The 16,595-nt window shown below is 53.8% G+C and overlaps 1 protein-coding gene across 29 annotated transcripts in view; it reads left to right on the top strand.

Moving 5' to 3' along the window:
• The first annotated feature begins 14,962 nt into the window (after positions 1 to 14,962).
• Positions 14,963 to 16,595, top strand: part of FBRSL1 (fibrosin like 1) — an 84,232-nt gene continuing 82,599 nt past the window's right edge. For 24 of the 29 annotated variants that reach the window (XM_070769304.1, XM_070769281.1, XM_070769300.1 and 21 more), the window contains exon 1: positions 14,970 to 15,643. In XM_070769304.1, coding sequence (XP_070625405.1) covers positions 15,365 to 15,643 — 279 coding nt within the window. In that variant the 5' untranslated portion in view covers positions 14,970 to 15,364. Of the gene's footprint in view, positions 15,644 to 16,595 lie in introns of all 29 variants that reach the window. The other 5 variants (XM_070769278.1, XM_070769297.1, XM_070769289.1 and 2 more) reach the window with 2 other exon arrangements.

Here is a 16,595-nt window from a genome sequence, read left to right as displayed (position 1 = left end):
AGCTGGCCCCAGTGCTTCCCTGCTGCTCCTGGCCTGTGGTCGCTGGAGGCTGTGGGGTGGAGGATTGGATTTGTCAGATGAGTATCATCACTGATTAAATTTGCTGGGCTGGCTGTTGGCACACCGCCGCCGTCTCTCCCTGGTGGGCAGAGAATCTGTTTGAGGTCGTTAAAAAGACGGTAATTGAAACATCCTGAGGACTAGATCCAGCAATGTGAGAGCACAGCCTCTAAGGACAAAGTCCCCGCCCATCACTTAGGTTCCAGACCCCCAAGCGTCGGGGGCGGGGAATTAAAGCCCAGGAATAGAAACAAGCATCCCAGCAGCTGGGGTGGGGGGGAGGGGGGAGGAAGTAGGGGGCAGCAGGTCACCCATCTGTGCTTTTCCTAGAATTTCTCTGCCCCAGCCTTCACCATCCTGCTCTGGGCCCGGAAAGGACAAGTCAGAGGCTCCCTGCTCTCTGACCCCCACTGAGTCCAGCCAAGGGAGGGCCAGGAGGAGAGCAGGGCCAGGGGCCAGAGAAAGAGGGCCCCTGACTGTCGCCCTCCACCTACCTGGACCACAGCTCCTGCAGGCGCCCTGCCCAATGGGATCCCCTCCTTTCTCCCTCTCATGTGTCTGTCCTGCTGTCTCTGCTCCTGCATCTGTCCCCTCCCCTCTGCCCTTCAGTCTCAGATGGGACCCTCCTTCCTGTCTCCTCCGGGGACACCCATGCCCCAAACACACCTGTGTCCCTGTGCAACACAGCAACTACACTTCTTGTTAAAAAAAAAAAAAAAAAAGTTTAGCAGTTGCCCTAGAGTTTGCAATGTACATTCACAACCAATCCAAGTCCGTTTTCAATAACACGGCAAGCAGCACCTTTTCAATAACACTGGCTGGTTTCTGCCTCCTCTCTGGGGAACACTGCCTTGTTCATGTCCCCATGACCTTGTTCATATCCCCATGAACTATAATCACCCAATATACTCTGCTGGTATCATTTTGAAGAAACTGTTACCTGTAGGACAATTAGAATAAGAAAAAGCAAAAATTTTATTCTGCCTTCATTTATTCCTTCTCCAACCCTCTTTCCTTCTGCAGACCTGAGTTCTGACCTAAATTATTCTTTGTCTGCCTGAAGGCCATCGTCCAGCATTTCTTTTGAGGCCAGTTCGTGGTGCCTGTCTCTTTCTACACCTTCCTCAAAAGGCCCAGGTAGAGAGTGCCTGATTGATTTTATTTCATTTAAACCTACAATTTTCAACAACTCTATGACATTGCTATTCAGTCCCTCAACCATGTCTGGCTCTTTGAGACCCCATGGACTGAAGCACAGCAGGCATCCCTGTCCTTCACTAATTCCTGGAGTTTGCTCAAACATGTCCATAGAGTAGACGATGCCACCCAACCATCTCATCCTCTCACCCACTTCTCCTCCTGCCTTCAATCTTGCCCAGCATCAAGGTCTTTTACAATGAGTCAGCTCTTTGCATTAGGTGGCCAACATATTGGAGATTTAGCATCAGTCCTTCCAATGAATGTTCAGGACTGATTTCCTTTAGGATTGAGTGGTTTGATCTCCTTCCTATCCAAGGGACTCTCAAGAGTCTTCTCCAGCACCACAATTCAAAAGCATCAATTCCTCAACGCTCAGCCTTCTGTATGGTCCAACTCTCACATCCATACATGGCTACTGGAAAAATCATAGCTTTGACTATACAGCCCTTTATTGGCAGTGATATTTCTGATTTTTAATACACTGTCTGGCTTTGTTATAGATTTTCTTCCAAGGAGCAAGTCTGTGAATTTCATGGCTGCAGTCACCATCCTCAGTGATTTTGGAGCCCAAGAAAATAAAGTATATCACTGTTTCCATTATTTCCCTATCTATTTGGCATGAAGTGATGAGATCAGATGCCATGATCTTAGTTTTTTGAATGTTGAGTTTTAAGACAGCTTTTTCGCTCTCCTCTCTCACCTTCATCATGTCCTACAGATAAGGAAACTGAGGCCCAGACTGCTGAGCGCACAGCATTTGCGGTCATTCACCCACACGATGTCATGCTGACTTCAAAGCCAGGCTCTGAGCCACTGCACCCGAGCCCAGGAGACCCTGCAGGATCAGGGAAGGTGAGCTGGTTCCAGCCCTGCCTGGCCCTCCGTGGAGTCCCAGGCCTCCTCCTGCCTGCTGGCAGCTGTGTCACCAATGCACGCCTGGAACGTGCCCTCAAGCCTGGCTCCCTCCCTCATCAGCATGCAGGACACGGCCTCACAGCCTCTGAAAGGCTCGTGAAGTGCCTGCTGAGCTGCCAGCTGGCCCAGCTGTTGCCATGGAAAAGCCCAGAGCATGTGGGCCTCCTGGCAGCCTGACACACCCGCTCCCCTGGGACCCCCCATCCAGGCTGCGGGCACAGCACCCAGAGTACACACGTGAAGGGGACCTGCTCCCAGCGGGCCTCAGTGAGAACAACTGGGGCCCTCCCTGGGAGGGGCTGAAGATGCCAAGCCCCACTGCATCTGTAAGAGCCAGGGGAACCCCATTGTGGGGGTGGAGCTCTTTCTGCCTGCCCACATCCATTCTCCCACTTTTCGCTAAAGTCACCTCAGCCTTCTTTGAAGAGCAGCCTCCCCCTGTGAGTACAGTCTCAGGGGACCCACCCTCACCTTGGTCAAACGCAGATCTGATCTGTCAGCAGGTATCACTCCCCCTCCCTCTGCCCATGTCAAAGATTGGTCCAGGTCTGGGCAGATAACCTTAGTCAAACCACTGATACTCCTGGATCTGTGCCAACACTCAGCAAAGGTGAATGGCTGAACATAGAGTCAGGGACACCCAAGATGTGTTGGCCTGGGTTGACCTCTTGATCAAGCCATACCTGAAACCAGTGTCCCTGGCATCTCCAATTGCCTGAGGTAGCACAGTTCCATTTTTATTCATGCCTCATTGGGTTGGGTTTCTGTCACTTTTGATGAGAGCCCTCCCTAATACTCTTTGGCTCCTAAAAAGATTCCTACAAATGGGCTATGTCCAGGCTCCACCCTAACCTACTCTGTGTGACTTTGAACATCTCCACCTAGGACCTTTGGTCTCTGTGTCATGGGAACTGGTGCCCACAGTGGCCCCTCGCTCTGAGAATCCCCCATTTCTGTGCCATCAGGGGGAACGCCAAAAGAATTTATTTGTGATGTCAGCCTTTCTCCATTTTCAGAAGTGTCAGGGCACACAGAGAACTAGGAAGGGCTGAGTGTCATCTCTTTAACGGAAGTTTAAGCCTCCTGAATTGCCGGGGCAAGGAGAGCCTTATCTGTGCATAGCCAGCCAAGAAGCTTTATCTTATGTCCACCCTTGTGTTCCAACTTGTGCCCAGCTGTTTGCCCTGGGACTCTTTCTTTGCCCAACCCTGACCCTGCAGATGGAGCCTTCTAGGCTGGCTTCTGCCAGAGTGAGCCTTGGGTGGGAGCCAGGGTGTGTCCATCAGCCTGGATAGGTACTCATGGCCCTCAGCACTCCCTGTAAGGCCTGGTGTGGGTGTTCCAAGAGGGGTTTGAGGGACTGGGAAGAGGTTATCCCCACATCCAACTCTGCCTTCTTGTAGGAAAATTTCACAACTTAACCCAACTGTAGGCAAGTCCTCATGTCCCCCCAGCACACTGCATCTGTGAGAAGAGACCCCGCAGAGGTGAGCCTGAAGCCAATATATTGATCCTTCAGTAAAGGCTGGTCCTGGCTCTGATCTTTCCAATGTGCTCCCCTGACTCTCCCCATGCAGGCACACCCCACTCTTGCCTAACATCTGGGCTGGAGACCCTGGTGGCCAGAGAACTCTTCCCTGCATCCCTCACCACTGTCACCACCTCCATCTCCACTTTCAGTATTGGGGTGTTGATGATGGTGATGGTGACAGTGATGATGAGGAAGAGGAGGAGGAAGATGGTGAAATAGGTGATGAAAAGGTGAAGGTGATGATGGTGATGATGAAGGTGATGGTGGTGATCTGGGGTCAATAATACCTGGTTCAGGGCTTCCTTCATAGCTGAGTTGGTAAAGAATCTGCCTGCAATGCAGAAGACCCTGGTTCAATTCCTGGGTTGGGAAGATTCGCTGGAGAAGGGATAGGCTACCCACTCCAGTATTCTTGGGCTTCCCTGTGGCTCAGCTGATAAAGAATCTGCCTGCAATGTGAGAGATCTGGGTTCTATCCCTGATTTGGGAAGATCCCCTGGAGAAGGGAAAGGCTACCCATTCCAGTAATCTGGCCTGGAGAATTCCATGGGTTGTATAGTCCCTGGGGTTGCAAAGAGTTGGACACGACTGAGCACCTTTCAGTTTCACTCTGGCTGTTGATGAGCACTCAATAACTGCTATTATTGTCAATGTCACCATCCCCCTAGTCACAGTGTTTGATCGTGGATAGGCAAATAACCCAAGTGAGTCCAATCAAAGTGAACCCTAGGATTTTACAAGGACCGTCTCACTGGGGTCACTGCCCTGGTAGAGTGTGATCAGGGAGCTTCCGTTTCAAGTGATTTTGCTCCCCATCCTGCTCCCTAGGGTGTGAGCCTGGCCAAGAACAGGGCCAACACAGGGGACAGCAGAGCTGATGGCGGGAGGTGGAATCCTGGTAGATTATCTGAAACCCGAGGTGAAGCTGTATCTGTCCTTTTCAGCTACAGGAATAAAATCCTTTCTTTCTATGTATGCCAGTTGGGTTGGGTTTAGGTCCTTCACAACAGAAAGAGCTCCAGTGGATTCTGTGAGTCTCTGCAGAGCCCCAAAGGCAATGGCAAGTGAAGGATGAGCCATGCAAGGTCTGAAGAGTGAGATAAGGAGGGAAAAGAAGACCTGGCCATGGGCAGTGGCTTGAGCTTCCTCACAGCATGGTGGCCAAGTTCCAGAACTGGCTATCTCAGTCTGTTCCCTTTCCCACAGAACTCAGTGTACATCCACACAGGTTGTACACTGCACAACTCCAGGAGATGCCAACCTTCAGCACTCAGGCTTTCCAGTCTGTATTTGGAGTAAAATTTTTCAACCTGAATTTCTAAAGGTCAGCCAAAGTCAGGCCAAGTCATCAATTCTCTAGAACTATCTGACACTAGGCTTAAAGAGTAACTTGAACAAGCAGATAAGGAAATCCAGGGCAACAAATATCTGTGGAGACAGGCAGGAACCCGATGCATGAGGCATGTGGGTAGAAGGGAATAGGGAATGGTGGGGATTGTAGCAGAGGAAGCTTGGACTCTGCCTAAAGGTGTTCAAATGCCTCGACCTTCCACCTGCCAAAAAAGTGAGCCCACAACAGAATTCAGATCAAATTTGGAATCTCTGAAATGGAGATGCTGTGCTTCAAGCAGGCATGGTGTCTTATGTCTCCCACAGAGAGCCTGGTGCAGAGTGGGTGCTCAGTAATAATGCTGACCTGGGTTAACCTGAGACTCCAGACCTCATGAGATCTATGAAGGACCAGAAAATAGGGCTTCTGCGTGTGAGTCCAGAGAGTTATAACAGCTGGTGCGTAGTGGCTCCTGTCTATACTCCAGTGCTAGTAAACACTGTTGGAGAAACATCTACTGCTTATAAATATCTGTGAGACCCTCTCACCCCAAGCTGCCTCTTGTGTTTTGGGGCCCCAAGTGTCTGTCTGCCCTGTGTGACTTCAGGGCCACCACATGATGAATTGGCATTCCCTCTCAGCTCTCTTACACGACTGGGGCAACCAACAGTGTTCCGGGCAGCAGACCCTCCACCGGCCTTGGTCCCTGAATGATCACGTGGAGCAGGAATACGATATAGTGTGGACATCCCTGGCGGTCCAGTGGTTAAGAACCCACCAGCAAATGCAGGCAACATGGGTTCAACCCCTGGTCTGGGAAGATCCCACATGCCACAGGGCAACTGAGCCTGTGTGCCACAACTACTGAGCCTCTGCCTAGAGCTTGTACTCCACCCGTGCATTGCAACAAAGAGTAGCCTCTGCTCGCCGCAACTAGAGAAAGCCCACACGCAGCAACAAAGACCCATCGCAGCCAAAAATAAATAAATAATTAATTTAAAAAAAAAAAGATATGGTGGTAAGCACTGCACTTCCAGAGCTCATCTTACACTGTAACCTAGCCTGTTGTGACTAAGGTCTAGTGTTTACAAAGAGCATGAGGTAGTAGAGAGGGAAGCAGCTCTGAGAGCAGCCACCACCCCTCAGAGCGTGGACGTGCACCTGATTCCCCATTCCAGAGGCTCCTGAACACCCCACCCTACCCCCCATGTCCTCCATACACTCCTCCTGCCCAAGTCAGTAGAAGCTGAACTTGGGTGTCTGCCACTTGCAACAATAGCCAATTAAAATCTGACAAATCCAGCACTGTCCTGCTCATCTCTGGGTTCTCCAGGCACGTGTGCTAAGTTGCTTCAATCATGTCTGGCTCTTTGTGACCCCATGGACTGTAGCCCACCAGGCTTCTCTGTCCATGGGATTCTCCAGGCAAGAATACTAGAGAGGGTTTTGCTATTTCCTCCTCCAAGAGATCTTCCCAACCCGATGATCGTACCCACGTCTCTTACATCTCCTGCACTAGTACGTGGGTTCTTTACCACTAGTACTACCTGTGAAGCGGGTTCTCCATAACTAAAGATAAACTCTGGAGTTCCAAGGAGCTCAAGAAACGTTTGCTGGATAAACAAAGAAGCCAAGGGAAGCATGGTGTTTGAAAGCTGCTGAGAAGAGACACCTCAGGGGCCACTTCCTGCCTGAGGAGGTGGGGGGTGGCATCAGCCCTGACTGAGGGGTGCGTGGGCTCAGTAGTGGTGGCACGTGGCCTTTAGTTGCCCCAAAGCATGTGGAATCTTCCCGGACCAAGGATCGAACCTGTGTCCCCTGCATTGGCAGGCAGATTCTTAAACACTGGACTACTAGGCAAGTCCCTTCATGGGCTTTTGACAGGTAACGAGGTCATTTCAGATGGGCACTTTCAGTAAGATGTGATTGTGGCAGAACCACAACTGGATTAAGCAAAAAAGAAATATACTGAGTCATGTGTATGTGAAGTCCATGCATAGATACTGCTTCAGGTACAGCTGGATCTGAAGTTAAAAATGTCATTAGGTCATAGTCCCCTCAGTCTCCTTGCTCATCTGTCCTCCATGTGGGGTCCATTCTCTGGCAGGTGCTCCCCTTGGATGGTGAGACTCCAGCTGACACCTGCCTGCCTCTGAGACCTGAGGGAAAGAGGGAACCTCCCTTCCATGATTACCACCATGGTACTGGGTCATATGCCCACTCCCGGACCAATCACTGAGGACAGAAATGGGTGGTTCCAACTGCAAAACATGACTGATACACTCACATCTGGAGTCAGAGATGGAGTTAACACTCCTTAATTTCATGGACTGAGTACAGAAGAGTAGGGATTTCCCAGAGGAAAATCAGGGTGCTATTACCAAAGACATGATGGACAATGTATGATGGGCTGTGCTCACTGTCCACCAAATAGCCATCCATGTCCCTTTTCCCAGCTCACAGAGCCCCACTTTGTCCCATAAGAAGCAGAAACCCTGGGACCACAGGAAAGTCAACCCCCTAACACAACCTTATAATGAATCATATTTGGTCACAGAAAGTTAGTAAATCCACCCCCTTTTCCAGATTTTCACTTTCCCAGCCTCCTTTATAACAATTAATGACTATGAAACACTATTCTGATAATGAGAACTCCAGGGATTGGTACCACTGTTTTTTTCCTCTCCTCCTGGAGTACTGGAGTGAGGGCATGATGGCTGGAGCTGCAGCAACCATACTGTATCAATAAAACATCAAGTAAGAGAAATAAAAGCCAATGCTATGATTAATATTTCTTTTCTTGACTGTTACACAAGTAACATGGAACACATAATATTTTGTAAGAATTCCCTGCACTTTTCTGGCTGGGGACAATTAAGAATTGCAATTAAGAGCTGGAAACCTGTAATAAGAACACCTACCAACTAAGAGTCTTGTGTTAGCTCAGCTAAGAAATTAAATAAGTTAACACAGGAAAAGTATTTGAAACCACATCTGATAGATAAGTTTTCCAAAAGTGATGGTTGTTAGTGTCTTCATCACCATCACTACTGCTGCACCACCGCATGTTGCTTCCTCCATGGGGAACTTCTCTTGGCCCCAGCTTCCTCTCTAGGTATGGTTTCCCCCTCCCATGTCCCCCTTCACTATCACGCTTATTGAAAGAGGTGCCTATGCTTCCTAACCCCACACCCCCAGCCAACTAGCTATGGCAGAACCGGGTAACTTGAGGTGTAATGACTTGCTAACTACCCACCTCCACTGCTGACTGCAGGCCCCAGCAGATGAGGGCTGTGTCTCTCAAAGTCACCCACCTCTGCTGCACAACTGTAGTTGTCCTGACAGTCACTGCAGAACCAACAGCTGGTTCCCACAGGCTGGCAGAGCAGAAATATTTCCCTGACTGCTGGGTTCATCACAGTTCCTGCCTGCCGCACCCAGCTGTGGCTGAGTAGCTATGTGAGGTCTTTTCTGAGCTTGGGTTCAGATTCCACCCTCCTCATCCTTACCTGTATCAGTCAGCTAGTGCTGAGTAACACACAGCCCCAAGATCCCAGTTTCTTTGGACAATAAGTATTTATGGTTCATGTGTTTGGAAGTTGGCTGAACTGCTTCCTCTGAAGGCTCTGAAAAGATCGCCTCTTTGCTGTTGACCTGTATTTAGCAGCAGGAGGCTGCTGCACCCCTCTCTTCCCTAAGAGAAGCCAGCCTGAGTCCAGTCTGATCTGAGGCCCAGGAGCACATCTGAAGCTCCATAGCAGAGGAAGCCAGTCCAGATTTGGGTTTCTGATCCCTTCAAATGGAAAAGTCCAGAGGCCCCTGTGGCCCTGTCCTTCCTCCCACAGGCTGTCCCCTCACCTGTGGTGCACACCGCTCAAGGCCAGGTTGGGGACACAGGGACTGCTCAGACAGGACCTCACTGCCTTGCAAACGTCCCTTTCTTGCACAGGCCTCCCACTCCTCCTTGAAGGCTGGACCTGTTGGAAGACCTCTAAGGAGAGTCAGGAAGCCAGGACTCCTGGGTGCCTCAGACAAAGGACACTCAGGGGCCCACTGAATGCCATCACTGAGTTAGGCTCACAGCTGCTCTCCCGGAGCTGATGAGCCCATGAAGGAGAGAAGACCAAGAAGGCACCTGTATCTGGAGAGGCCTCAGGCCCAGAGAGATGCACTGTCTGTGTGATTGAGCACCGAAGCTGGGCCTTCCCCGATGGGCAGATGAGTTGGCAGAGACAGCTCTACCAGGTGTTGTCTGTGTGTCTCTAGGGTGGTCAGAAGGCCTGGTGGCATCCATACAGATGCAGAGTCTGGACACACCTGAGCTCCAGAGGGACCGCCCACAAAGCCAACCCTGCCTCAGGACTCTAGCGGGTGGCAGGAGATGCAGGAAGCCCCCGGGGCTGCAGAAGGAGCTGTCTGAGCCTTTCCGATCCATGCATGAGGGATGGTGGTAGACCGGGCACCTTTAGGGGCCCTAGAGGAGAAATTAGCACTCTTGCTGTCACTTCTGCCTGCCAGAGCACACGAATTCTCACGTGGGCCATCCTGACCGGCCACACAATGAGGGGAATTCTGAGAAATGTTCCCACTCTCTGAGTCAACCCAACACGGAGCCGCCAACTGGACTTTGGGGAGAAGAGACATCTGAGTTAGGTCTGATGAAGAGAGGGGAAGTGGACAGAGCAGGCAGGTGGGGGTCAGCCCCCGGAGCAGCAGGGGGCTCAAAGCTCCAGCACAGAGAAGATCCTGAGGTGCAAGAATTAGGGGGAGGGCACACTTGGGATGCTGCTGCTGCTACTTCTAAGTCGCTTCAGTCGTGTCCGACTCTGTGCGACCCCAGAGACGGCAGCCCACCAGGCTCCTCCGTCCCTGGGATTCTCCAGGCAAGAACACTGGAGTGGGTTGCCATTTCCTTCTCCAATGCATGAAAGTGAAAAGTGAAAGTGAAGTCGCTCAGTCATGTCCGACTTCTAGCGACCCCGTGGACTGCAGCCTACCAGGCTCCTCTGCCCATGGGATTTTCCAGGCAAGAGTACTGGAGTGGGTTGCCATTGCCTTCTCCGACACTTGGGATGAGTATATCCCAAATTTCAATTCCTTGGATACCCAGCTTAAGACAGATTCTAGGGAATCTCCTGGCAGTCCAACGGTTAGGACTCTACACTTCCACTGCAGGGGGCACAGGTTCGATCCCTGGTCAGGGGGAATCAAGATAACACAAGCTGAGCAGCATGGCTCCCCCTTCCCCAAAAAAAGATTCTAATTTCGGCACAGGACATTGAATTGGTATGTGGGCCCTCTATTGTGACAAATGGGAATATAGTCCCCAGTCTTTACCTCCTCTCTGAAGCAAGACTCCACACCCACCCTCTGCCACATGACTACAATGCCACCCTCCCGCCTTCCCCACAATGGACTGGAAGGCATCAACTTCCTTCCCCATGGGTGACAGTCTTGGCCAAGTGACTTGCTTTGGACAGGATGCAAGCAGACACAATAGGCTTAAAGCACAGACTTCCATCCATTGTGCCTTGAAATATGGTTTGGCCCTGTGAGTTTTGCAAAGAAAATGCCTCAAGTAGCTCACCTCTTGCAGCCTGGGTCCCAGAGAGAGACCCTTGGAACAGACCTGAACCTGACCCACAGTCTGAAGCAGAGCCCTTCCAGGAACCTGCAGCCTTATTAGCAAAACAGAAATAGTTCATGTTCTAAGTCACAGACATTCTAGGGCTGTTTGTCACACAGCATTGTTGCAGAAACTAGGACACCTGCCTCTTTGGTTAGGAGAGAGAAAAGCTTGCAGTGAGCTGTCTGCCCCTCCCAGACCACATCCACTGAAATAGGCTAAGTGTCCAAAGAACATTGAAGTGCTGCTGCCAGAAGGAGGTTGCATGGATACTGGAAAGGCTGAAACCAACATTTCTCACCATGGTGGAGCAAACAGCTGTTCACAGACGGTGCACTAGGGGCTGGTCTGTGAGCCAGAACTCATTTTCTGGCTGTCACCCGACAAACTGAAAGTGTGTTTGAACCCCGAAGGAGCAGCTGACTCTGATGATTTATAGGGGGTGAATGGATCTGTGAGGGCAAATTCAATTTTGAATACAATTCCATGTCAATTAACATTGCTCAGAGCCTGACAGAAGAGCAGTGACTCTAAAGCAAAGCCAAATAGCAAAGACTGATGGGGTTGAGCTCCAGGCCACCCTGGAAGCAGATAATTTTCATCAGTGCCTCTCAGAAATCTTCTGGGGAGGACGCTCGTGTGGTGACCAGGTGAGGACTTGACTCTGGGGGTGGGATCTGGTGAAGGCTGGGATTGAAATCACACAGCACTCGGCCAGCAGGCTGGGGGTGGGGCAAAGCTTCTTTTGGCAGTGTCTAGCCTGTAATCCCAGGGATGGGGGAACCTGGTGGGCTGCCGCCTATGGGATCGCACAGAGTTGGAAACGACTGAAGTGACTTAGCAGCAGCAGCAGCAGCCTGTGAGAAGGACCCATTTCCCCTATTGTACTGGAGGAAGGATGAGTCCTCAGGGATGGGATGAGGTGGAAGGAAAGACCTGGGCTGGCTGTAGCTGAGCCCCAAGGGCCCCAAGGGGGCTAGTGGGAAGGCAGAGAAGAAGGAGGAAACCTAGTTCATCAGGATCCAGGTCCAGAAGGCAAATACCTCTCTAGAGAGGCGGAGCAAGGGGCGAAGGCGCCCATTCTCTGGGACACTGGTAAACACGCAAACAAGAGGGGCTCACAACCTGTGGTCTGCAGACTCGCAGCCCCAGCTTGTTGGAAATGCAAATCTCAAACCCCAAGTAGGACCAGGAACAGAAGGGTCTCTGATATGTTGACAAAACCTGTGGCCCCTGAGTGATTCTAGGTGAATGTTCAGACCACCCACCACCGGAAGCATGTCATCAGCACCCCACCCCACCCCACTCCAGGTTTATGGAATGGACAGCTGAGGCAGAGAAGTTAGACCATCTGCTCACAGTCGGAAGAGAGGAGCTGAGGTTAGAGCTTAGGTTCTTGAACTGCTCTGGCCAGCATGGTAGCCACCAGTCACAGGGGTTATTTCATTTCAGATTGAAGTTAATAAATAAAATGCACAGTTGAGTTTTCTAGTTGCATGAGCCACATCTCAAGCTGGTGGTTTCTGGGCTGGACGGCATAGATCTAGAAAATACTACTAGTGTGGTCTTGAAGCTATCCCTTAGCCACTGTTGGTGTTTGCACTCCAAAAACCCCCCATCCCCCTCCAGGAAGAAGAGAACAAATGTGTGTGCAAGAACATATGGAAAGTGAGCAGAACAGCAGCCCTGCCACCCCTTATACCAGCAGGGAGTGGAGGTGTCAGCGCTTAGCTCTGCAAGCTCCTGCAAACCCTGAGGAGCAGGTTTGGAGCCCTGGGAGAGGTACCCCATGGACTCTAGCCTGCCAGGCTCCTCTGTCCATGGAATTCTCCTGGCAAGAATACTGGAGTGGGTCGCCATGCCCTTCTCCAGGGGATCTTCCCAACTCAGGGATTGAACCCAGGTCTTCCACATTGCAGGCAGGTTCTTTACCATTTGAGCCCCTATGATGTGCATAGGTGGGGGCAGGGGGGATGAGCACAAGGCAGGCAAGCAGGCTGCGGCCTCCTCCCACCCCACTCTGCCTCTCCCCTGAAGGGAGGTTTCCTGTGCCCAGGATCCTGTACCCAGGAGATGGCGGCTGGTCCCTAAGACACTGGCCAGCCACCTAGAAATGAATCGAAGGAGGGAAAATCCTTGGGAGGCTTCTCCCCAGGAAAGCTAAGAAACCCAGAGAGGAGTCCCCACAGGGAGCCTACAGTGATCCCATCCTTCACCCTGAACACATCCAAGTGTCTTCAAGGGGAGATGAACAGACAGTCATTCCTACACTTGAAAACCTCAACGCCAAATCCTGGGCCTTCCCAAGCATTGTGCTAGAGGTAGGAAAGGGGTGACAAGAAAGGAAGCCCCCTGCAGTCCCCAAGATCAGCTCAGCAGCGCAGGCTGCAGGTCTCTGAGGACTCCGGGCCTCCGGAGCAAGTATGGGGCCTGGAAGCCCCACTGGGGATGGGCAGGCAGGCCCAAGGGCCTGTTTCCCAAACGAAATCCTTAAGTATTACCCCTGGGACCACCCCCACCTCCTGCCCCTGCAAATACAAATTTCAGGCCTTCCATCCTTAGAGGAGAATTAGGGTAGGAGGAATGCCCAGGAAGCTTTCCGTCTTTCTAACAAGGCTCTTAAAATCCAAAGGGGATGCTGGGGAAGTCAGAGTGATAATAAAGTCTGGAATGGGAAAGGGAGAGGGGGATCCTGCTCCCACCCCCAAGGAGACTAGGAGAGGGTGGAAGGAGGGCCCAGAGCAGAGAGAGCTGGACAGGATGGGCCTGGGTGAACTGGAGGCTGGCAGCTTTGGGGGCTTGGGCTCCCCACCCCCTGTATCAGGATGTTTGGAGTACTGCCTTCCCCACTGTCCCCAGGGACAACCCTGTCAACAGCCTGTGACTACCCAGACCACACACCTCCCTGCCCTGCTCACACTGGGGCCCCGGGCTGGCTGGCTTCTCATCTGGCAGGTCTCAGCTCAAATTACCACTCCTCTGAGAGGCTTCCGGGACCACCCCATGCCCACTTCCTATGACAACTCCCTCTTTAGTCATCTTCAGGTTACTCTTCAACATTACGCTACTCGGCTCTGTGTTCAGGTTCTCACTCACTTCTAAAAGGGCCTTTTGTCTCATCCACTAGAGCAACACAAACAGTGTCGGTTGCAGGGCATTTAGTAAATAGGTGTTAAATGAATTAATGATATTAAGATTTGAGGAAGACAGCGGTCCCTCCCCACCCGCAGTGGGTCCTTAACCGCAGTCTCCCATGGGTGAAAGAGGAAGTTCCTCCTTATATTTTTCAACTCTCCAGCTGCCCCCTCTCATCCGTTCCTGCCACCATGCTGCCCTGGAAGGGGAGCAGCCCCCGCAGCCCAAATTGCTGTCTCTATGCAAACGAGGCATCCCTGGGGGGCTTCCCACCCAGAGGGGTGAGGTGGGGAACTTGACCCAGGAAAAGGTAGAGGGAATGCACTTCGTGTAGAACTTCTCCCTCCCCATAATAGAGCCCAGAGGTCAGGTGCCTGGGCAGGGGGCGGTGGAGAGCACTGGAAGCCATGGAAGGACAAGACCAGCCTGCAGGAAGACCCCTTAACGAGAGGCAGGAGACACGTGAAGAAGTCCTAGACTGGGGCGCAGGATATGAGGGAGTGAATAATCCTCATCTTTAACATGCCCCCTCTCTGGGCTGAGATAGTCTGTCCTCCTTTTCGAACCGAATAAATCCCTTACCCGCCCCTGGATCTGAAAGGACGTCGAGGACTACCCACCCCTGGGCCTCCCATCGCGGGTGGGAACCTGGACTCCCCAACTCTGTTCACGCTCCCCCAGCTGCGGGGGCGGGGGAGGGCGCTGACGGTGAGCGTGCCCCTCCGCGCATATGTCTCGCTTGGCTGGAGAGGCCCCCCCCTTTTCCGCTTAAGAGCTCCCATTGATAGATTCTATCGGAACGAGGCCGCGGCTGGGGAGGCGCAGTGGTGAACCCCCCGCCCCTCCCAAAACAGGCAAACAGAAAGTCACGGTAGCACTTCAGCTCCCTACACCTCCCACGTGCTGGGACGGCTGCCCAGGTGCGTGCGGAGGGGCGGGAAGGGGCGCGGCCCCGCAGCTCCCTCCCCCAAGGGGCGAGGTAAGGGCGGGGCGGGCCTGTGGGGCGGAGCGGGGCTTGGGTGGGGCGGGACCGGAGGCGGGGCGGTGGGGCCAGGCTGTAGGGGCAAAGCGCGGCCTGGGCGGGGCCAGGAGGGGGCGGGGCGGGGCGGGGCTCGCGTCGGCTCCGCTGAAGCGCCCACTTCCTCTGGCGCCGGCTGCCTGGCGGAAGTACGTCAGTTGTTATCCGCTCGGGGCGCCGCTGCCACCGCCGCCTCACTAGCCCCGGCGCCTCAGCCCCGGTCAGCGCCCCGCCCGCCTGCCCGCCTGTCGGGCCTCAGCCCAGCTTTCGCCCGCCGCCAGTCGCGCATGGGGCGTCCCCTCGGGGCCGCGGCCTACGGCCGCTGAGCGCCGGCCGCCCCGCCGATGCGCGCGGCCTCCCGCGCCGGGGCGCCCAGGCCGCGCAGGGCCCGGGGCTGAGGCTACCCGCGCGGCATGTCCGGCCCGACCCGCCGCCCGCCGCCGCTCAGGGCCCGAGTCCGCGCGGACCGCAACAAGCCCGGCGGGGCCGAGTAGCGCAGCGGCAGCGGAGCGGGAGCCCGACGGCGCGGCCGCAAGGTCACCGCGCGCCATGGAGGCCAAGGTCCGTCAGAGCCGGCGCTCGCGCGCGCAGCGGGACCGTGGCCGGCGCCGGGAGGCGGCCCGCGACGCCCGCGACCAGAGCGCGTCGTCGGGGGACGAGCCTGAGCCCGGGCCCGGCAAGGAGAACACGGGCCTGCCCCGCGCGCCCCCGCCCCGCGCCGCCGCCGCGCGCCCTCCGCGCCGCCGCCGCCGCGAGTCCAGCTCGCAGGAGGAAGAGGTCATCGACGGCTTCGCCATTGCCAGCTTCAGCACGCTGGAGGCCTTGGAGGTAGGTGGGCCCCCGCGAGCATGTTGCCGCGGAGTCGCGAAAAAGAAGCCCCTGGAGCATGGGCACACCCACCCCTTTAGGGCTCCCAGGGCTGCGTGGGCCCCACGCGCCTAGAGGGTTGCTCCGAGAGGACCCGGCCCCCCCGCGGGGGGTGCGGGCCTGTTGGTCTTTCAAGGAGCTGGGGAGAAAAATCTCTAAATTATATTGTCCAAGCTAGGGGCTGCCTGGCTACTCAGTCTTTTTCAATTGTGTTTATGTTGCCAAAATATCACTTGATTCAGTTCAGGATGTGCTAGGGAGGTGAGCACTGCTGAACTTGCATGGAGGCCGTGATAAAATGGATACTTGAGGGTTCTTCCTGTTCTCCTCCTCCCTCTCCTCGAGGTTTCTGTTCACATGGGGAAAGGGAGGGTCATATTTTAGCCCCCTCTCTCTGCCACCGCTGTGTGCTGCGTGGTTATTAGGATGGCAGAAAATATTGCTTGTCTGGTTGAGTTATCGTGGACAATATTTGTTGAGCAAATAACGTCCCTTCTCGCTTGAAACCAAGTGAGTGGAGAAGGAAATGAATGCTGTCAGAGCTGGCAAGTGGACTGGTTGGGAGCTCTTGTCTCCTAGAACTGGCCTGGATAGGAATGGCGCCTGGCCTGGGAGTCCTGTGAACCCCAGTCAGCTAGCCAGCCCCTTCACCCTCCAGGGGCCCTAGACAGCACGTATTTTGGGGGACCAGCGTCTGTGGGGTTTGGGGTCCCAAGAAATGCTTAGTTAACAGCTCCCCTTTTCTGAGGAGTTGGGGGCCAGTGGCCTAGGACTCCCCAGTTTCAGAAGCTAAGCTTTGGAGGAGGGAAAGTCCCCACACTGCAGGTCTCTGCAGTAGTCCCCTTTCCAGGGGTGCCCCGCCTCTGTAGAGAGCCTCAGGGTCGGGTGCTGGCAGCCAGGGACAGGTGGCCCA

This window comes from Bos indicus, chromosome 17 (assembly GCF_029378745.1).
Source record: "Bos indicus isolate NIAB-ARS_2022 breed Sahiwal x Tharparkar chromosome 17, NIAB-ARS_B.indTharparkar_mat_pri_1.0, whole genome shotgun sequence".
NCBI lineage: Eukaryota > Metazoa > Chordata > Mammalia > Artiodactyla > Bovidae > Bos > Bos indicus.
Note: the sequence above shows the minus strand (reverse complement) of the source record. Positions and strands in the feature narration are given on the sequence as shown.